The sequence below is a fragment of the Hylobates moloch genome, unplaced genomic scaffold (assembly GCF_009828535.3).
Source record: "Hylobates moloch isolate HMO894 unplaced genomic scaffold, HMol_V3 SCAFFOLD_12, whole genome shotgun sequence".
NCBI lineage: Eukaryota > Metazoa > Chordata > Mammalia > Primates > Hylobatidae > Hylobates > Hylobates moloch.
In genome coordinates this window covers 42,768,651-42,791,027 of record NW_026652287.1, presented here as the reverse complement: position 1 = coordinate 42,791,027, position 22,377 = coordinate 42,768,651, and the positions used below count along the sequence as shown (strand labels likewise).

The 22,377-nt window shown below is 54.8% G+C and overlaps 1 protein-coding gene across 1 annotated transcript; it reads right to left on the bottom strand.

Moving 5' to 3' along the window:
• Positions 1-3,129: 3,129 nt before the first annotated feature.
• On the bottom strand, positions 3,130-18,220 carry PIN1 (peptidylprolyl cis/trans isomerase, NIMA-interacting 1). Its single transcript, XM_032169604.2, has 4 exons — positions 18,017-18,220; positions 14,325-14,537; positions 4,702-4,812; positions 3,130-3,738 (listed from the first exon to the last, which is right to left on the bottom strand). Exons 1-4 carry the CDS (start codon positions 18,072-18,074, stop codon positions 3,629-3,631), a joined length of 492 nt encoding a protein of 163 aa, XP_032025495.1. The 5' UTR covers positions 18,075-18,220; the 3' UTR covers positions 3,130-3,628.
• Between the last annotated feature and the right edge of the window lie 4,157 nt (positions 18,221-22,377).

Below are 22,377 nucleotides of genomic sequence, written 5' to 3'. Positions count from 1 at the left end.
CACACCTGGAGCCTGTTTGACTGGAAGAGGGATTGGGCAGGGTTGGAGGCGAAGGAGAGGAAAAGACAAGAAGTTTTGGAGGCAGGAAAGCAGAGTATGACACAGGAAGGGACTGAACTAGGAGTAGGCTGGATGCAGCAGCTTATGCCTGTAATCTCAGCACTTTGGGAGACTGAGGTGGAAGGATTGCTTGAGCCCAGGAGTTCAAGACCAGCCTGGACAACATAGCAAGACCTCATCTCTAAAAAAATTTTACAAAATTAGCCAGGCATGGTGGTGTGTGCCTATAGTCCCAGCTACTCGGGAGGCTGAGGTAGGAGGATCTCTTGAACCCAAGAGTTCAAGGCTGCCATGAACCATGAGCGCCACTGCATTGCAGCCTGGGCCACAGAGTGAGACCTTGTCTCAATTTAAAAAATAAAAAAGGAGAAGCTAAGTCCTTAGCAGCCTTAGAGATCTGGCTAAAGGCAGGGGAGGGGAAGTCACAGAAGGGGAAGAACCAGATGAGGGCTTTATATGAGCCAGGCCTGTCTGAAGGCCTGCGTGAGGCAGACCTAAGGGGTGCAGCGAGGCTAGTTGGAAGCAGTACAAGAAGGGTGAGGAGCGTCACCCTTGGGGCTGAGGGGCCAAGAATGAAGGTAAGGGGTGCTGCCCAGGTGATCGTGCCCCATGTTGACCCCAATGGTTGGTCCCTATTGAATCCAGAGCAGAAACATCATTTAAAAGGCCCCATTGGCCCAGACCCCCACCCCGCTGAGGCCGCAAAGGGGGCGCTCCCACTCCTCTGGGGGGAGGCTCTCCCCATCTCTAATTAATGGTTTCCCTGATTTAAATCATCTCCGCTCCGTGCTGGCATCTCCGGGAACTCGGATACCGGGGCCATATTGGGAACGAAACCAATGAATAATAAATGGGACTGCCTAATGTACTCATTTAATACCAATTTTTAGAGAAATCCTCAAGAAAAGCAATTAATTTCCATTTAAGCGAATATGTTTGACATCGGAAAAAGGATTCATTCCCGGATTAGCACGTGGAGAGGCACTTTACTCTGTACCTGCTGAAAAAATGAAATGAAAAGCAGCACAAAGCCAGGACACCTAGAACATCTGTATCCCCCCAACTCCCACCCCAATTTACATTTATTTGGAGGCAGAGAGTCTCCACAGTGAGGGGACGAGGTAGTTTATTGGCCTTAGATACTGGATTCTCCCAAAGTAAGGTGGAGAATTGAGGATGCTGAGGTTCACAATCTTTGTCCACAATACGCTGAGCGCTGGGGAGCCACATTCTCACGCCGCGATTAGGGCTGGGTGTGGGTGTGTCCATCACATCTGTACCAGGTCCTCAGAGAGATCACACACACACACACACACACACACACAGGCTCAGAGCTCCTTGAGTTTGTGGCTTTGGTTACAAACAAGGATGGGCAGGCAGACTAACATTTCCCAGGCCAGGATCAACCTGTGTGTGTGTGTGTGCATCTTCGGCTATCCACTGCTAACTCACTGACTTCCCCTCTCATCACGGACGTGGGCACAGCGAAGCCAACTCCTGTCCTGCGGCAGTAATCCCGTTTACCCCAAGGTGACCTGCTCCAGCCCTGCCCAGCGGCCACAGAAGCCAAGGGCACGTAGAGAAGCCAAGGGCACCCTGGGGCGGGTCTGGCCTGGGAGGTGCCTGTAAGTGGCACTAGGGAAGACTACACTGTCACCATCCTAAAGGCCTGGGATTTATGCCCTGGTTCTAGGCAGGAGGGGGTGGGTGGGAGGTGAGGGAATGCGCAGCTGCTTAATAATGAATCACCGGCCCCGAAGTGGGCTCTGGAGGCATGTTTACCTAACAGCGACATTCTCATTTGGGTTTTGGCCACTGCACAGATAGACAAGGGAAGGGGGTACCTGGAGGGGCAGGTGGTCACACCCAGAACCGGAGGACTCCCAAAACGCACAGGACACAGAGAGACAGCCAGTCACATGGCCCCACACATTCTTGGGCAAACGCAGACACACACGGGTAGGGGGCAGCGGCTCCTACACAGAATGATGCACAGCCTTCCCTGGGAGAGCCCCCTCTGCTGCTGACAGTCAGGACACAAAGCCCATTCTTCACCTTGGAGTGGAACTCAGCAAACCCTCTGGGCCCCAGCCACTAATATCCGATCCTTCCAGACCCAGGGCCTCCACTGTTCCAGGAGGGGTGCAGTCACTTCCCCAACCCCACATCCAACTGTTGGTGTGAATGGTGGCAGAGCTGCCTCACTCCCAACCCCCCTCCACCAGGCGATGGGAGAACATTCTGCCTGGCGGTGTATCCATGCAGCCGGCTCTCCCCAGCCCTCTGGAGCTGAGAGGAAATCCATTAAACCTTCCTAATGACAAACGCTCCGGCAGGCAGGCAGCAGGCGAATGAGCGATTGCTCCCGAAGCCAGCCAGATGGGAGCGGGCGCAGGTGATTGTTTATGAGGCTTGGCCTTTATTAGAAACTCAGCGCTTGGGGGAGGGGAGGTCCCCTGGGGCCAGGCTTTAGTTGCTCAGGTCCCTAAGCTCTGCCAGCCAGGCACCCGCGCAATCTGGGCTGGTCCCCATCAAGTGGAGGGGGAACAGGGCATGCAGGCATAACCACTTCTCCATTAGACCCACAGCCCCCCCGACTGAACAGGGGATGGGGGTCAGGCAGGCCACATCCATAGCCCCCACACTGGCGGGGGACACCATCTCCCCGCCACCCGCCCCAGGATTCCCTCTGCTCCACCTTCAGGCACTAGAAGCGGTGTCTGCTCCCATCCCCCTCCCTGCAGGAGCCCCCTCCAGTCCAGGAGGGCCCTGTTGTCATGGTAACCGCAGCTGCAGTGGGTGCTGGGCCAGGTGCCGGGTTGGACCCACGAACCTTCCGGAAGCCCCTGAGATGGTAGGGAAGCAGATCTCAGGGTGCTGGGCAGCTGGACAGTGCTCATGTCCCCGAAAGCCAGCTGCTAGGACTCCCCCTGGCCCAGGGCAAGGGGAAGCCTCGGGGGAGAACTTGCAGCTGGGACCCTTAGGATGGGGGGGGGCCGTGATCCCCTCCCCGCGACATCTTCCCCACTATGCTTCCCTGAGGAGAAATGAGACACAGGAGAGCACAGCAGTGGTTCCGGGTTTAATTGGGGGTGAAAGGGTGCTGCACAGTTGCTCAGAGGGCCCATGGCTGGGCCGCATGGGACCTCATGGTCCGCATGGGTCGCCTTTGCGACTGAACAGAGGAGCATGGCCTAACTAGAAACAATTCGGCCCTCGAGTCTGCCTCCAGCACCTGGGGGGACACGGGGCGGCTCTGCTGACCAGGCCTTCTCTTTGGAACACCCCTCCCACCACACTGCCCTGGGTCTGGGAGCCTCCCACCCCTGCTGAAGTCAATTCCTTAAGGGAGAATCTCGCGGTCGCAGCCCCAACTGGGGATGGACAGAGAGTAGGGACCCCAGGACCCCCAATCTGGAAGGGCCCCCTCCCAGCCATTTTGGGAACAATAAATACTGTGTGACGGTGGCAGGGAGTGGGGGGTTCGGCCACCGGCTGGTGGGCAAGGGGGAGCTGACCGGCCTAGCCGCCCTGCCCTGCCCCGAGGCCAGGCCTGGGCTCCCCACCCCTACTCAGTGCGGAGGATGATGTGGATGCCGGAATCCGTGAACACAGGCCCGCTCATCTCCCCCGTCCGCAGCGCAAACGAGGCATCTTCAAATGGCTTCTGCATCTGACCTGGGAGCCAGGAGGGGCGGTGGGGGGTGTCAGGGCTGGGCTGGCAGAGGCCAGGATGAGGCAGGGCGGGCGGCAGCCGAGACAGATGGGGCTCCTGCCTGCGCTGAGCCTCACACTCGTCCACACTCATCTGTCACCGTGTTTATTGCTGGTGCTGAGCGGCGGCCCAGCTGGGGGTGGCAGGGCCATTAAGGAGGCCCTGGGAAGCCTGAGGACAGCATGAAGGATGGCAGGCAGGGCTGTGGCCGCCGCCATGCATTTAGGGGCCACTTCGGTGGTGAACTCGTCTCCCTGGGCCCGGTTCCCAGCCCTGCTATGTCATCTGTCCCATCAGCCTCCTCAGAGCAGATGGGCAGCTGCTGGCCCCATGCTGCTGCCCGGCCCCATGCTGCTGCCCCGCCCCACTAAGACACCTGCACACCACACCCTGCAACCCATCCTGGCCTCTCCCTGATGTTCTGCAGACCCCGAGGACTGATGAGGAGGAAGAGGAAGAGGCCTAGTCCCCTCTGTCCCTGATTTCCACTGTCCTGGCCAGACAGGCCTAAACTCAGGGCCACCTCCTCTCACCCCTGGTTTCCCCACCTTCGAGAGGGATTCTGGGGGACATGCCCTGGGACTCTCAGGGCCCCTAACCTTAAACCACAAAAAGGAAGAGGCAGAGGACAGGACATACCCGCCTTGGTGGGCCCGGGATGAGGACATCTGTGCTTAGACACACAAGAGACCGTGCCCCCGGGGTAGAGATGATGCCAGGAAGAAAGTGCTGCAGCCCCCTCCCTGTGTGGCCCTGGCCCTGCCCAGCAGAGCAGCCTCTGAAGCCTGAGGAAGGGGTTGTGCTGCCACCTGCTGGACCCCGAAGGCCGGTGTGGCACCCGGGAGCCCAGTGCCCAGACCCTCCTGGCCTCTACCCCTCAGGGTGGTAAGGGTCCCCTGACCTGGTGGGGCCCATTCCTTGCGCACCTCTGCTGAAGGCACCCAGGTCTCCCCTGGCCTTGGCTGAGCTGCAGTCGCTGAACTGTGAGGCCAGAGACTCAAAGTCCTCCTCTCCCGACTTGATCTTCTGGATGTAGCCTGTGGACATGGAACGGAATGGGAGTGCCAGGTCAGGGGCTGGGGGACCTGACCAGACAGGATGGAGGACTCCAGAGCTGGCCAGCGGGGGAGGCAGCACTTCACTGGGAAAGCCTCCCCCCACAGGCGCACATGCTCCCCACAACCCCTCTCCTCACACATACCTGCATGCGCAGTCACACCTGTCCTCATCCACACTCGAGAAGAGGCGCCTTTCATGCGCATGAGCATTCGATGCACCCCGCCAGTCATCCATGAGCCCTGCCACCCTGCAGGTCTCACATCCCTGCTCCCGCTGTCACTCTCGCCAGCACACACACATGCACACACACACACACACACACGTGAGGGAAAATCTACATCCAAGCTGGACAGGCCAGAGGAGAGCAAGCAGGGAGAGGCTGACCCAGGCAGGGGGCTAGGCCCCCAGGGCCCCCTGGGCAGAGATGGGAGAGCTGTCCAGAGAAAGCTCAGCACTGCCACGGCACCCTGTGGCCTCAGCTGTCCCATCTGGGAAGAACAGCCTGGCACTGGAATGGGCCTCCAAGGGACCCTGGTGGGCTCTGCAAGGGACACTCGTGGGCTGTAGCCCCAGGGTCCCAGAGGCAGGCGACATAGCTCTTCTCCCGGCTCCCCACCTATAGTCTGCATGCTGGCAGAACTCAGGGTGGCCCCACCCTGTGTGGCCCAAACCAGCCCATTGGCTCTGACGCTCCAGGAGGCGGGGGAGGCCAGGGCTGGTGGAGTTAGGAGGAACAGGGCTGCCGGCAGAGGGGGCAAGACAGCAGCAGAGTAGCATCTGAGTGACTCATGTTTTGGAAGCCAAGTAGGGAGGGCTGTGTGTGTGTGCATGTGGTGTGTGTGGTGTGACTGTGTGTGAGCAAGTGTGTGTATGCACTCTTGTGCGTGCGCCAGGTCGGGAGGAATGGCCTACCGCCTTCCTGACTGCAGGCCACCCCCAGGAAGGTGCCCACGGGCCAAAGCCTGCCCTACCCCAATCCTCCTCTTGCTCTGACACAAACAGGCGTCCCTTCCAGTGTCCTCCCTAGGCCAGTGATGCAACAGCCCCAGCAAGCCAGGGCAGCCCTCTGGGTGAACTGCACCCGCCCCGTGTACTCTATGGCCTGGCAGCCACTCTCCAGGGACACCAGTTCTTCTCTCCAATGTGAGGGTCACACTGACACACTCAGTAGGGGGTTTCTTAATGTCACCCTGACACTTCTACCCACTGCTCCTTCTGACCTAAATGAGGCCATGACACACCCGCTGGCCAACTTGCCCAGGACATACATAGCTGACACACTGGCCTGGAGCCTGTCGGAGAGCCATGGGAACACTGCTGGGTGACCTAGCTAGTGCTGGGAGGCCTGGACACCCAACCGTGGCAGCTGCTGAACACATTGGACTGATCCAAGTGTCCCCAGGGCCCCTCGGCCTCACACTCTGACCTGCTTGGGACCGCAGTGGAAATGGTACCACCGTGACAGCACAGCCATAGCTCCCTGTTTGGCTGCACGTCATGGCAGCCACCAGTGTCCTGGTATCTGAGCTGGATGTCACCACGACCTGCTGCCCTGACATCCCTTTGCGTCTCTGTCTGATAGTCTTGTGTCAGTGGCTGTGACATGCAGCATAGTGCCCGGCACCGAGCAGGACCCTGACCAACGTCCCTTGCTGTCATCATTCTTCCCCTCCATGGGGACTGCATCCCGGGGACGATGCAGCCTCTACTGCTCTGCTCTCCCTATCCTTGGCCCTGCCGGCCCACGTGTCCTGGTCTGACAGGGACATTGATGCCATACAGGGCCCCAGCTTCTGTTGGGATGGCACATTACAGAGGCTTCTGCCCGTGATGCCCTGGTTTGATCAGAATGCCCCGCTTCCAGGGCTGCCATGGGGTCCTCCTCCGTGCCAGACACATCCACCAGTGACTCCGACTTAAACCAGATGTTGCTAGGACCCCCTCCCACCCCTCCTCTCCCTGAACCTCTAGGTATCTCCTTGGCCTTAGGCACAGAGCATTGGAGTCCCCTGTCCCTTCTTCTGTCTGGACCACTAAGCCAGCCAGGGGATCGCATGGTGCCCCCAGGGGTACCCACCTGCTTCAGGGAAGCAGGACTGCCTGCAGGCGCTAAGTGTCTGAGGAGCCAGGCCCAGGCCCTGAACAAGCATCACCTTGCCACAGCCCCCAGTGGCCAGGGCTGGGGACACAGCCACAGGGATCCCTGAAATTGGACAGCCTGCCCAAGTTGTCCTCTCTCACACACATAGTGTGCAAGCCATACCGCTTAAAAACAAAAGCCACACTTTGGCACCCCAATAGCTCATATCACCCAGATCTGCCTCTGACCTGCCAGCTCTCTCGGAAAATCTTCTGCTATGATGGGAGCCTGCAATGACTGTTTTTGTTTTCCTTTTGCAGAGATGGGGTCTCACTATATTGCTCAGGCTGGCCTCAAACCCCTGGGCTGCAGCAATCCTCTTGCCTCAGCCTCACAAGTAGCTGGAATGATTTTTTTTTTAAGCACTTTCTCTTGAACCCAGGAGGTAGAAGGTACAGTGAGCTGAGATCGTTGCCACTGCACTCCAGTGTGGGCAACAAGAGCGAAACTCCATCTCAAAAAAAAAAAAAAAAACAAACAAAAAAAAACCACTTTCTTGCTGAGTTCCTGCTCTGTGAGGCTGACCTTGAGGGGTTTGGTCCTGTGTGTCTTGTTAGCTCAGCCTGTACCTGACCCCCCGACAATGACATCCTCTGACTCCCGCCTCAAAGACCTTAGTTTAAGCCTCTTGTCCTGCCTGAAACTCACCAGCTATCCTCTGGTCTCCCCCAGAAGCCTCCCCTAATCCCCCACTGTGTGAGGTGCCTCTCCCTGGGTGCTGCATTTACTACTGTCCTATTGGTGGGTTGCTTGCCCACCTCACAGTGCAGGAATGGAGGCTGCTGGGTTGGCCTTGTTCATTGCTGCACCCTCAGAACCCAGCACTGTGCACAAAACAGGTGTTCACGAATGTTCAAGAAGTTCATGAATAAATGAGACAGAAATAGGCCATGGGGAAGGAGGGAGACAGGGATCTACCACGGGGCTTGAAGCAGAAATGCTGGAATCTCATGCCCTGTCTGCCTGAAACTCAGGCTGCAACCCTAAGGCCAGACTTCCTGGGCCTCCTCCAAGTCAATGTGTCAGCCTTGCCTGACAGCACCAAAATCCATGAAATTTGATGGGGACTGTCGGGTGCTGGAGCTCCATCCTGATTCGATGTGGCTCCCGCTTAGAACCACATAGACGCAGGGTGGCCTCTCCAGGAGCTCCCAGTCTGGAGTAGGGGCCTCCACCTGCTTCAAGGTGTTCAGGACCCCCTGAAATTGTATGCAAAACAGAACGGCACCTGTCTGTGCTGGCAGACCCCAGCCAGCCTGCTCACAGTGTATCCCCAAGGTCCAGGAGGACATGTTATGGGTGCTGACTCCAGACTCCATCAGGTTCAGATCCTACCTCTGCTGCTCCTGAACAATGCGAGTCTGGCAGGTGACTTTACCTCTTGGAGCCTCACTCAACTGGCCTGTAAAATGGGGTAACCGCTGCTCCCACGTTGGAGCCTGTTCCAAGGAGTGAATCAGTGACCGCTTAAGCAGTGGTTGTTGCAGAGCAGGCCCCTGACAGATCCAAACTGCCCATCCGTTAAGGACTCAATGTTTGTGTCACCCCAAATTCATGTGTTAAAGCCCTAACCTCCAGTGTGGCTGCATCTGGAGATGGGGACTTCGGGGAAGTAACTAGAGTTAAATGAGGTCATAAGGGTGGGGCCCTGATCCAACAGGATTAGCGTCCCTTTTTTTTTTTTTTGAGGCAGACTCTGGCTCTGTCACCCAGGCTGGAGTGCAGTGGTATGATCTCGGCTCACTGTGACCTCTGCCTCCTAGGTTCAGGCGATCCTCCTGCCTCAGCCTCCTGAGTAGCTGGGATCACAGGCATGCACCACTACATCCGGCTACTTTTTTTTAGTATTTTTAGTAGAGATGGAGTTTCACCATGTTGGCCAGGCTGGTCTTGAATTCCTGACCTCAGGTGATCCACCCACCTCAGTCTCCCAAAGTGCTGGGATTACAGACATGAGCCACTGCGCCTGGCCAGGATTAGTGTCCTTATAAGAAGAGACACCAGAGAGCTTGTGCTCCTTCACTCCGGGCACATGCGCCTGGGGAATGCACAGTGAGAGGGCAGCCGTCTACAAGCCAGGAAGTGGGTTCTCACCAGGAACAGAATCTGAGGGAACCTGGATCATGGACTTCTGGCCTCCAGAACTGTGGAAAGTGATGACTGTTGTTTAAGCCACACAGTCTGTGATTATTTTGTTACAACAGTCCAAGCTAATGCACCTCAGTGACCTAGGTGGGAGTGAGGGAACAAATGGGGTAGTCCTTGACCCCAAAAATGTTTTGAGACGTGCTGTCTCCTCTGCCTTGCCAGATCATTACGCTGCTTCCAGCATACTTCCCCCAGGCTGCCCAGGCACCAGAGGGGAAGGGGCCTGGTTGGGGAAAGAGGTGACAGAGAAGACCAAGATCCAGAAGGAGGGGCTAGAGGCCGGCCCAAGGGCAGCAGGCTGGAAGGGTGCCAGTGACCTTGAGGACCCCGGGGCAAAGGGGCTGACCTGGATGCTGGGATGATGGGTATGTGAGTAGGACGGCTGCTCATAGTCTCAGCCTCGCCAGGACCCTCCAGGCCCTGGGCATATAAGGGGTGGCTGTCAACAGTTCTGGGTGGAGAGCGGGCAGGGAGGGCTTCTCCACGGCCCATCCTCCTTAGACAAGGACACTGGCAATGACTCCCTCGGATCCCTGACAGCCTCTGGCTGTGGCCCAGCAGCTGCAGAGGAGCCAATGCTGGGAAAAGGAGCCTCAGCAGAAAATGTGGAGGTCCCGGCTCTCTCTACAGGCAGCCTGTCCCTTCGGGGCAAGGGCGGAGCACCAGATCTAAATGGGCACTGATGAGATTTAGCCCGGCTGCCAGCTGGAGAGTGAGCTGCCCAAATCATGATCTCCTGATCACCCGGCATGAACCCTCGAGGGGAGAACATCCACTTCATGGAAGAGAAAATGAGGCCCAGGTGCCCAATGCCTGCGCCGACACTGCACATGAGGTACCTCAGCTGGGGCCACCTCACTGCACCTTCCTATCTACCTCTGAGGAGATCTGTCCCAGCACCGTCTCAGGCAGGAGGATACCAGGAGAGGGAGGTCGTGGGCCAAGGTCATCATCTGTGTGCTGAGCCCACTAGGCCTCCTGTGGTCCTATCCAGAACTCTTTCTATGGGCTGTGGGGTGGCAGCAGGGGCTGCCCATGAGCAGAGGCCTTGACTTGACCTCAGCTCCCCCACCGTCCACACCCGAATGACTGGGGCTGAGGCTCTGCCATGCAGAGCGTGCCAGCCACTAAGCCCATTGCTCCTGGATCCTCAGAGCCACCCCATTCTACAGATGAGGCAACTGAGGCTCAGGAAATGAAGACCACACAGCTGGCACTGAAACCCAGCCCTCTACGAGCCCAGGGTGGGCCATGCTGTTCTGCCCTGACCCTCCCCCAGACATCCCACCCCTGCCCACCTAATCCATCACCCAGTCCTCTCTATCCCGCCTCCTGAATCTCTCTCGGGTCTGCTCCCTCTCACTTCTTCTTCCACTTCCAGCCTCCAAGTTCAAGTCACACCACCTCTCGCTGCAATTCCTCCCACAGCTTCCACCAGGTGGGCAGGCGAGGCTCCTGCTGACATTCCAGAATCTGCAGGTACCTACGGCAAGGCCTCAGGGCCTGGCTACTTACCAGGTGCACCTGTCCAACCCAGAGATGGGGGAGACACCCTCGCCCACCACACCCAGAGCCATGCCCTCCTCGCTATCCCCACCGGCCTCAGCCTTCTGCCAGCTCTCACCAGGATTGCTTGGAGCAGCTCTGTCCTGCGCCTGGCTGCTCTGCTGACCCTCAGGAGCCCACCTCATGCCGTTCCATCCCCAAATGCCTGCACCCTCCTGCTCACTCTTATGGGGTCCGGAAGCCTCAGAACAGAGACCACTAGAGCTGGGAGGACCCAAAGGGTCATCTTGCGATTCTCTCCTGGCTTCTCCCTCCACTTCTTCCTCTTGCTCTGGGGCAACCAGAACCTCTGAAGGTTCTGGGCCTTCCAGCTTCCCTGGCCCTTGACATTCTAGCTTCACAGATCTCTGCTGAAAGCAGAGCACTGTGGGTTCCTCTCCTGGTCTCATATGGCCACGTATGTCCTGCTGCCTCCAGGAAAGAACCTAACCTCCTCACCTGACAAGGACCCTCCTCAACCTGGCTGGGACCTGCCCGTGAAGGGTCTCACCACCCCCCCCACTCCCTGCAAAGCCTTCCCCAGAGTCCTGGCTATATCCTAGTCCTAGGCCTTTACTTCTGCCCCGTCCCGTGCCAGGAATCCTTCTTGCTTCCTACTGGCTCACGAAACAAGGCTGTGAGGGCTGACTCTGGGCCAGGCTTTGTGTGGCAGGATGGGAATACAGGGGCAAGAGAGAGATCCAGTCCCTGCCCTCAGAGGTCAGGAGGCTGGCTCTTCAACCAGCCTTCAAGATTCTGTGCAAGAACTCGGCTTCTCTCTACCATGCTTACATGTAAGACTAACGGGTGGCACTTACTGTGCTAGATGCCATGTTGGGGGTATGCGTGTGTAATAACATCCTACAGGCCAACTGGACCAAGTGATGAGAGAGTAAAACAACACCCAATACTGACTGAGTGTGCACTCTGTGCTGGGCCCTGTGCTACCACAACCAACAACAGCAATGACAGTGACCACTAACATTGACAGAACATTTACCGATGCCAGGAGCTGTTACTCCCGCTTTACTGTATTAGCCAGGAGTCCTCACAACTACCCTGTGAGGTGGGTCTTATTATTTTAATACTAATTTTATAAATGAAAAAGACTGACAGCTGGGGGCGGTGGGTCATGCTTGTCATCCCAACACTTCGGGAGGCTGAGGTGGAAGGATCACTTGAGCCCAGGAGTTTGAGACCATCCTGGGCAACATGGTGAAGTCCTGTCTCTACTAAAAATACAAAAATCAGCCAGGTGTGGTGTTATGAGCCTGCAGTCCCAGCTACTTGGGAGGCTGAGGTGGGAGGATCACCTGATCTCAAGGAGGTTGAGGCTGCAGTGAGCTATGAATACTGCACTCCAGCCTGGGTGACAGAGCAAGACCCTGTCTCAAAAGAAGGAGAAAAAGATTGAAGCCCAGAGATGTTAAGTAACTTGCTCAAGATCACATAGCCAGGACCTGGCAGAGCTGCATAGCAACCCAGGCTGTCTGGACATGGTTGAGAGATGGGTTGTTTGGAGTAGGGACAGCCCAGGAGGTTTGGGGACTCTGAGAAAGGCTGTCAGACACAACTTACTGCAAGAATGGAAATATGTTTTGTTTTGTTTTGAGACTGAGTCTCGCTCTGTTGCCCAGGCTGGAGTGCAGTGGCATGATCTCGGCTCACTGCAAGCTCCGCCTCCCGGGTTCATGCCATTCTCCTGCCTGTCTCCTGAGTAGCTGGGACTACAGGTGCCCGCCACCACGCCAGGCCAATTTTTTTGGATTTTCAGTAAAGACGGGGTTTCACTGTGTTAGCCAGGATGGTCTCGATCTCCTGACCTTGTGCCCGCCCGCCTTGGCCTCCCAAAGTGCTGGGATTACAGGCGTGAGCCATCGCACCAGGCCAAGAATGTAAATGTTTTATATTCCCGCTGTTGAAGATGGCAGCCACCAGCTAAAGTATGACCAGTGCAATTGAGAAACCAATTTTTGACATTATCTTATTTATTTTTGAGACAGGGTCTTGCTCTGTCACCCAGGCTGGAGTGCGGTAGCATGATCTTGGCTCATTACAACCTCTGCCTCCTGGGCTCAAGGGATCCTCCCACCTCAGTCTTCCAAGTAGCTGACACTATAGGCGTGCACCACCGCATCCAGCTAATTTTTTTATTTTTTTAGAGACGGGGTTTTGCTATGTTGCCCAAGCTGGTCTCAAACTCCTGGGCTCAAGTGATCCTCCCGCACAGGGTGGGAGTGGCAGCCAAACTGGACAGCTTTAGAGAGGGCTCTGCAAATGATGGCCTGCAGGCCAAATCCTCCCTGATTTTGTAAATAGTAAAGTTTTCTTGGCACACAGCCATGACCATGTGCTTGCTTACATATTGGTTATGACTGCCATCCAGTTACAAAGCAGAGCTGATAGAGACTGCATGGCCCACAAAACCTAAAATATTTACCATCTGGCCTTTAAAGTTTGCCATCCTGGTGCCAGACTGCAGAGGAAACACAGAACAGAGCAGGGAATAGCTTCCTCCCTTAGGTCAGAATTAACTCACTAGCTCTGCTGGCACTCACTACCTCTTTTTTTTTTTTTTGAGACGGAGCCTCGCTTTGCTGCCCAGGCTGGAGTGGAGTGGTGCGATCTCGGCTCACTGCAACCTCTGCCTCCCTGCCTCAGCCTCCTGAGTAGCTGGGATTACAGGCACGTGTCACCACATCTGGCTAATCTTTGTATTTTTAGTAGAGACGGAGTTTTACCATACTGCCCAGGCTAATCTCGAACTCCTGACCTCAGGTGATCTGCCCTCCAAGGGCTCCCAAAGTGCTGGGATTATAGGCGTGAGCCACCCCACCCTGCATGCACTCACTACCTTTCTGACCACTCTCTCTGGATCCACCTATGTTTGTGACTCAGGCCCCTAGTGGATGATATTACTATTGACAACACTTCCCACAGACTGAGGGCCTACTGTGCAAAATCCATTGCCTTATTCCCTTGAACCTTCACAATGGTCCTCAGAGGATGCCCATTTTACAGAGAAAGCTGAGTCTAGGGGAGGTGACATGAGTCCCCTCCCAAAGGTCACAGAGTTCACAGAGGCACAGCTACTACCTGAATCTATGTCTGCCAGCCCCTAGGCTGGGTCCTCTGCCCCTACCTGGCTCACCCTCAAATGCCAGATGGAAAGAAAAGAGAATGGCTGTTATCAGCTGGGCGCGGTGGCTCACGCTTGTAATCCCAGCACTTTGGGAGGCCGAGGCGGGCGGATCACGAGGTCAGGAGATCGAGACCACGGTGAAACCCCGTCTCTACTAAAAAATACAAAAAAATTAGCCGGGCGTGGTGGCGGGCACCTGTAGTCCCAGCTACTCGGAGAGGCTGAGGCAGGAGAATGGCGTGAACCCGGGAGGCGGAGCTTGCAGTGAGCCGAGATTGCGCCACTGCACTCCAGCCTGGGCGACAGAGCGAGACTCCGTCTCAAAAAAAAAAAAACAAAAAACAAAGAGAATGGCTGCTGTGAAGGTCAGGGTCAGGTCATGCACTGGCATTTTTGTGTTGGCCAACACCACGCCTGGCAGCTGAGCAAGCTGGGGTGAAGGGTCTGATGTGACTTCTACAAAGGCTCACCTGGGAGAAGACCCCCTCCCAAGCCCCTGCCCTCGCCCTGCTCACCGTTGATCAGCTCCAGGGCCTCCTCCTTGGTCCGGGTGATCTTCTCCTGCCGCCAGGATGAGGGCCGCCTTGACTGGCTGTGCTTCACCAGCAGGTGCGAGCAGCGGACCCTGGTGGGCTCCCCCTGCCCGTTTTTCCCACCACTGCTGCTGTTGCCACTGGGCCGCTCCCACTGGCTGGCGTTAGTGATGTGGTTGAAGTAGTACACTCGGCCTGGAGGGGAGGGCAGGCAGGAATTCAGCTAGGGTTGTGCTCCCAGGACACCACCTGGGCCCACAGCCAGAAGCCAGGGTAAGGGCCTGGCTTGCAGGGGGTGCCTTCATTCAACAAATCTATGGTGTATCCACCATGTGCCACAGGCTCTCCAGACATGGGCCAATGTAGCAAGATACAGTCCCTGCCCTTAGAGAGCTAACATTCTAGGTGAGAGCAGACAGGTGCTAAACAAGTAAACGAAACACAGGATAGTATCAATCCCTGATAACTTCAAGGAGGAAAATAACGCAGGGTGATGGAACAGAGGAAGCTGGGGGACAGGGAGTGACTCAAACCATGCACTCAGCAGCCAGGCCACCTGGATTCAAATCTGAATCTGGGTTCAAATGTGATCTATCTTCCATGGGCCTCGGTGTTCTCACCTGTAAAATGGAGATAACAGTTCCTACCTTAGGGTCATTGAAAGGACTAAATTTTTAAAAATTTAAAAAAGGGCTAAGCACAGTGGCTCTCACCTGTAATCCCAGCACTTTGGGGGGCCAAGGTGGGGTGGATCACCTGAGGTCAGGAGGTAGAGACCAGCCTGGCCAACATGGTGTAACCCCATCTCTACTAAAAATACAAACACTGGGCCAGGTGCGGTGGCTCACACCTGTAATCCCAGCACTTTCGGAGGCTGAGGAGGGTGGACCATGAGGTTATGAGATTGAGACCATCCTGGCTAACACGGTGAAACCCCATCTCTACTAAAAATACAAAAAACTAGCTGGGCATGGAGGTACACGCCTGTAGTCCCAGCTACTCAGAAGGCTGAGGCAGGAGAATCGCTTCAACCTGGGAGGCAGAGGGTGCAGTGAGCTGACATCATGCCCCTGCACTCCAGCCTGGGCAACAGAGCAAGACTCTGTCTCATAAAAAAAAAAAAAAAAAATACAAACATTGGCCAGGCACAGTGGCTCACGCCTGCACAAGCACTTTGGGAGGCTGAGGTGGGCGGATCACCTGAGGTCAGAAGTTCGAGACCAGCCTGGCCAACACAGTGAAACCCTATCTCTACTAAAAATATAAAAAATTAGCCCAGCATGGTGGCAGGCGCCTGTAATCCCAGCCACTGGGGAGGCTGAAGCAGGAGAATCGCTTGAAGCCGGGAGGTGGAGGTTGCAGTGAGCTGAGACTGTGCCACTGCACTCCAGCCTGGGCAACAAGAGCAAAACTCCGTCACAAACCAACCAACCAACCAACATTAGCCGGGTGTTGTGGTGTATGTCTGTAATCCCAGCTACTCGGGAGGCTGAGGCAGGAGAATTGCTTGAATCTGGAAGATGGAGGTTACAGTGAGCCAAGATCATGCCGCTGCACTCCAGCCTGGGCGATACAGTGAGACTCTTGTCTCAAAACAAAAACAAAAACAAAAACAAAAACAACAAGCTGGCTGGGCGCAGTGGCTCAGGCCTGTAATCCCAGCACTTTGGGAGACTGAGGCAGCTGGATCACCTGAGGTTAGGAGCTCGAGACCAGCCTGGCCAACATGGTGAAACCTCGTCTCTAATAAAAATACAAAAATTAGCCAGATGTGGTGGCAGGCACCTGTAATCCCCGCTACTCAGGAGGCTGAGGCAGGAGAATCACTTGAACCCGGGAGGCGGAGGTTGCAGTGAGCCAAGATCATGCCACTGCACTCCAGCCTGGGCAACAGAGTGAGACTCTGTCTCAAAATAAATAAATAAATAAACAAACAAAAAATAAAAAATTAGCCATGGGTGGTGGTACACGCTTGTGGTCTCAGCTACTTGAAAGGCTGAGGTGGGAGGATTGCTTAAGCCTGGGAGGCAGAGGCTGCACTGCAGCCTGAGCCACACAGTGAGACCATCTCCAAAAATAGAAGAAGAAAGCACTAAATAAGCTCACACATCTGCAAAATGCCTAGGACAGAAACTGGCACACATTAAGAGTGGGATGGCCTTTATTATCTCCATTGTATAGATGACAAAACGGAGGCCTCACCTTTTGCATCTCTGGGAATGGCAGCAATGGGTAACACTTCCTGAGTGTTTACTCTGTTCCAGGCACACACAAGGGAAGGCAGGAACTGTACTCAGGTACTTCACACCCGAAAGCTCTGCTCTTAGCTACTACACCGTGCACGGCGTTGCAGAGCTAGGAACCAGCATTACTGGTGGCCCGATGTTACCCAGGGAGTGATGGGTATGAAGGAGTGAAGACTGTGAACAAGAAGCTGGAAGTAAAGACCCTACTGGGTGCCACTCCAAAGGCTGACAGTTCGCCTGGGTGACATGGAGTGTCACCCATAAAGGAAGCCATCAGGGTTGAACTGAGCAGAAACAGCAGAAATGGGCCCAGAGCTGGGCAGAGCATCCGGTTTATGCTGGAGGTCCCAGCCACAGGCCAGGGCTAGAAGAGGGTGGGCGAGAGCGCATGTTCCAGATGCAAATGCAGCTGAGCTACTGACTCACTCTAAAACCTTGGCAATGGGCTCTAATCTCCCTGCACCTCAGTTTTCTCATCTGAAAAATGGGGAACAGAGAATAAGGAGATCAAACCTCATAGGGTTAATGAGGAGAGTCCATGTATCCAAACCGTTCACCAGAACCTGGCACTCAACCAAGGAGAATTATTACTGCAAATGCAATTGCTATGGGCTCTAGAGGCAGCAGAGTGACTCGGGACCTGCCCACAGATGCTGGGCCTGCTCCTCAGGAGTTTGCAGTGACAAGGGCAGGGGGATTTGGAGGCAAACTGCCTAGGTCCTAATCCAACCCCCGGCCTCTGAAATGAATGATCTTGGACGAGTTCCTTCAGTTTTCTGACCTGTTTCCTTGCTGGTAAGATGGAAGTAATAACGACCTGGCTCCCAGAGTTGCGGCAATTCAGAGAGAACTTAAAGCGCTTGACACAGAGACAAACATGCCCTGTTACTGGCAATATTATCATTGTGGCTAACCCTTAAATCGGGCCTAAGCACAGGGGCCATCGTCTGGCAGAATGTCACCGGCGATGTCGCAGACTCAGCATTAGATGTACACAGTAGGGGTGTTAGTAAGGGTAGGTTGTGGACCCGAGGCCGGGCAACACCCTGCGCCCTTTGCAGGGCACTGGGGTGTCTCCTTCCCAGGGGTGCCCCCGGGCCCAGCAAGGTGCAGAGACGTCCCCCCGGGGCGTCAGGTGCATTAGGCCGAGAGGTATCAGCCGGGCCAGCAGGGCCAGGGCCATCGCCCCGGACTCCTCGGGCCCTCACCCGCCCAGCCCCCTGCCTCAGCTTCCTCAGGCTTCCCGGCGGCTCCTGAGGCTCGCAGTCCCCACAACAGGGCGGGCCGGGGCCGTTACCCCGGGGACGACGCGGAGGAGCCAGGACCCCACGGGAGGAAGGCAGCGCTGCCGCCGCGCCCAAGGGACGAGCTCGAGCCCTGCTTACGCGGGCCCGCGTGGTCCCGCCCCAGCCCCGACCCCCGCGGCACCTGAGCTGCGGCTCATGCGCTTCTCCCAGCCGGGCGGCAGCTTCTCCTCGTCCGCCATCTTCCTTCCTGCCGCAGGGCCTGCTCCGCCTCAGCCGCACCGCCGGTCGCCCGCGCCCGCCCGCCGCCGCTGCCTATTGGCTAGACGCGCTCTGCAACGGGGCCTGGCGGCGACGCCCATTGGACTCCCCAACGGTCCGGATTGGCTTCTGGCCTTCTATTGGGTAGAAGAGAGGCTAGGCGGCCCTTCCCACATTCTCCCTGCGCCCCGCCTCCGGTCAGCCTCAGCCTGGCCCCGCCCACTCGCTCTCCTCGGCTCCTGAGTGGTCCGAAGCGACGCGGGCCCGCCCTTCTTAACGCCCTTTAGCAAGCGCCAAAAAACTCCCGACCCCTTCTTGGCGCGCGTCGCCGCAGAGCCCACCCAGGCGGGATAGAGCTTATGGATTGGCTAATGCCGCAGCAACTCCCGCCTGCCTGAGCCGTTCCCGGAGGTCCGCAAGCCCCCAGCCCTCCCATGCGGAAGAGTCTGGCTGGTGCGGAGGTAACAGCGGTCGAGGAGGTACTTGGGCGGGGCGGTGCTGCCTCTGCTGTTGCCATAGCAATGCAGTTGCCTTGGAGATGAGCACCTAAGTGCCCGATGCTTAAATTTGGCTCCTCCATCCTCCCTCTTCCCACCTGCTTACCCCAGATGTCCAAAGCTAACCCAGCCTCTTTTATTTTTTGCAGGGCTCAACTTTTCCCTAGGCTCTGGACCCAAACACCTTCCACGTCCTTTGGAACCTGCTTACTTACTTTATTCCCTCACAGTCTGGCTCCTTCCTCCATCCTGGGTGACCAGTGGGTGCCGACATTGACATTCATATAAGAACACGGAGGAGGTGCAGGTGGGAGGAGATGAGCTCAGTTTTAGCCAACTTAAAATAGAGTCTGCAGAGCCCGTGGGACACAGGAGAGGTATTTGGGGACCCAGAGTTGGGGAACTGTGGGTAGATATGAGAGTTGAAGACACTGACAGCAAAGGGTGCAGCTACAGTTCACCTAGCATAGAACCCTATGTGACCGTTAAAAAGACTGAGGCTTGCCGGGCGCGGTGGCTCACGCTTGTAATCCCAGCACTTTGGGAGGCTGAGGCGCGCGGATCACGAGGTCAGGAGATCGAGACCACGGTGAAACCCCGTCTCTACTAAAAAATACAAAAAATTAGCCAGGCGTGGTGGCGGGCGCCTGTAGTCCCAGCTACTCGGAGAGGCTGAGGCAGGAGAATGGCGTGAACCCGGGAGGCGGAGCTTGCAGTGAGCCGAGATTGCGCCACTGCACTCCAGCCTGGGTGAGAGCGCGAGACTCCGTCTCAAAAAAAAAAAAAAGAATGAGGCTCAGTGAAGTGAACTCATAGGGAAACCTGCCCACAACAAATTAGACGCAGGATGCAGTAGAAGGCTAAGAGAAGCCTGGAGCCAGACTTGAGTTTAAAGCCTGGCACTGACACTTGCTATGTGACCTTGAACTGATTACTTAACGTTACTCTGTACTTTGGTTTCCCAATCTGCAAAGTGGGGATAAGCAATAATACATCCTTCTGTTTGATGTGAAGATTAAATAAATTAATCCACATAAAGCACTCAAGCCAGGCTCGGTGGCTTACACCTGTAATCCCAGCACTTTGGGAGGCCGAGGTGGGTGGATAACCTGAAGTCAGGAGTTCGAGACCAGCCTGGCCAACATGGTGAAACCCTGTCTTTACTAAAAATACAAAAACTAGCCAGGCGTGGTAGCGGCATCTTTAATCCCAGCTATTTGGGAGGTTGAAACAAGAGAATTACTTGAACCTGGGAGGCGGAGGTTGCAGTGAGCCGAGGTCGTGCCACTGCACTCCAGCCTGTGACAGAGTAAGACTCCATCTCAAAAAACAAAAAAAGTTTGTTTTAATAGAACATTTTGTTTTTTACAAGTATGTATTAGCATATTAACAAGATGCTTTTTATAAAGATAATTTTAGACATGGGCAGTTACAAAAACAGCGGAGTTTTCATGTACCCTTCACCCAAACTTCCCTAATATTAGCGTCTTAAATAAATAATAGAACAGAATTCTCAACCAGTAGCGATTTTGTTTCCCAAGGGACATTTTGCAACATCTTGATACATTTTTGGTTGTTACAACATCTTCAGACATTTTGGAACAGGAGATACTGCTGGCTACTGGCATTTAGTATTAGATGCCAAGGATGCTGCTAACATCCTTCAAGGCACAGCCCCCACCAAAAGAATTATCCAACCCAAGGGCTGAGCGTGGTGGCTCACCTGTAATCCAGGGCTTTGGGAAGCCAAGGCAGGAGGATCGCTTGAGCCCACAGTTGGGGGACCAGCCTGGGCAACATGGCAAGACCCCATCTCTACAAAAATAATTCACTGGGTGTGGTGGCACGTGCCTGTAATCCCAGCTACTTGGGAGGCTGAGGTGGGAGGATCTCTTGAGTCTAGGAGTTAAGAGGCTGCGATTAGCCATAATCTTGCCACTGCACTCCAGCCTGGGTGACAGAGTGAGACTCTGTCTCAAAAACAAAATAATAATAATAAAAATAAAAGGCTGGGCGTGGTGGCTCACGCCTGTAATCCCACCACTTTGGGAGGCCAAGGCGGGTGGATCAAGAGGTCAGAAGTTCAAGACCAGCCTGGCCAAGATGGTGAAAACCCATCTCTACTAAAAATACGAAAATTAGTTAGGTGTGGTGGCGGGCGCATGTAATCCCAGCTACTCAGGAGGCTGAGGCGGATAATTGCTTGAACCCTGGGAGTGGAGCTTTCAGTGAGCCAAGATCACGCCACTGCACTCTAGCCTGGGTGACAGAGCAAGACTCTCTCTCAAAAAAAAAAAAAAAAAATCCAACCCAAAAAGGTCAACAATGCCAAAGCTTAGAAACCCTGCCATAATGTAATTATCAACACTAAGAAACCAATATCAATATAATACTATTAACTAAACCACAAATTCCCCCCAACCCTGTTTTCCCACTAATGTTCTTTTTATGTTCCAGGATGGGTGCCCACTGCTCCTGGAGTGTCACTGTTTCTGGTCCCTCTAAGTAGATAGAGCAAGGAAATATACATATGTATACACACATCTGTATGTATCAATATATGTGTTAAACAAAAACCGTGAATTCAGACTGATGCCTCCAAATCCAGTCCTACAAGGTTCATTTTAAGCACTCCCATCTCCTGTTTTGTTACTTCCTTCTCCACAGTGAGACACCCAGCTCTCATTATCTACAAGTTTACTTACTTGTTCAACCCTGTTTGTATTACATGGGCCCATGTGCCCACACCCACACACACAAAAGTAGTTTCAAAATTGCTAAATCATGGCTGGCCCAACGGCTCACACCTGTAATCCCAGCACCTTGGGAGGCTGAGGCGGGCGGATCACTGGAGCTCAGGCGTTTGAGACCAGCCTGGCCAACATGGTGAAACCTCGTCTCTGCTGGAAATAAAAAAATTAGCCAGGTGTGGTGGCTCGTGCCTGTAGTCCCAGCTACTTGGGAAGCTGAGGCAGGATAATCGCTTGAACCCAGGAGGCAGAGGTTGCAGTGAGCCGAGATTGCACCATTGCACTCTAGCCTGGGCAAAAAGAGCAAAACTCCATCTCAAAAAATAATAATAAAAAATAATAATTAAAAAAAAGCATAGAAAAGCAAACTATGGAATGGCATATAAATATTATAGGACATATAATTATCCCTGTATGATAAAAACTCTAGGTTATTCCAGAAAGTTTCTAGAGTCACTCAAATGTATTGGTGAGTAAAAAAATACTGGGCCGGGCGGCGGTGCTCACCTTGTAATCAAACTTTGGAGGCCGAGGCGGATCAAAAAAAAAAAGAAATTCAGGGCCGGGCGCAGTGGCTGACGCCTGTAATCCCAGCACTTTGGGAGGCTGAGGTGAACGGATCACGAGGTCAGGAGATCAAGACCATCATGGGTAACATGGTGAAACCCCGTCTCTACTAAAAAAAATTAGCTGGGTGTGGTGGTGTGCACCTGTAATTCCAGCTACTCAAGAGGCTAAGGCAAAGAAATCACATGAACCCGGGAGGCGGGGTTTACAGTGAGCTGAGATCGTGCCATTGCACTCCAGCCTGGGCAACAAGTGTGAAACTCCATCTCAAAAAAAAAATTTTTTTTAATTTAAAAAATAAGTAGGACAGGAGCAAGGTTGACACAAAGAACTGTGGCCAGGGGAAGAGAGGGACAGTTGGTCTCCTGTCTACTCACACCTAGAGGAAGAATACAGCGAATAACATTATGTGCCAGGCATCCTGCTATTCTAATTGCATGATCTCATTGAGATGTGGGTGCCACTGTAGT

Coding starts and splice junctions, on each gene's coding strand:
- PIN1 (XM_032169604.2), bottom strand. CDS start 18,074: ATGGCGGACGAGGAGAAGCTGCCGCCCGGCTGGGAGAAGCGCATGAGC. Junction 4,813..14,324: donor GGCCCTGGAGCTGATCAACG/GTGAGCAGGGCG, acceptor CCATGTCCACAG/GCTACATCCAGAAGATCAAG. Junction 3,739..4,701: donor CCTGGGTGCCTTCAGCAGAG/GTGCGCAAGGAA, acceptor CCTGGCTCCCAG/GTCAGATGCAGAAGCCATTT.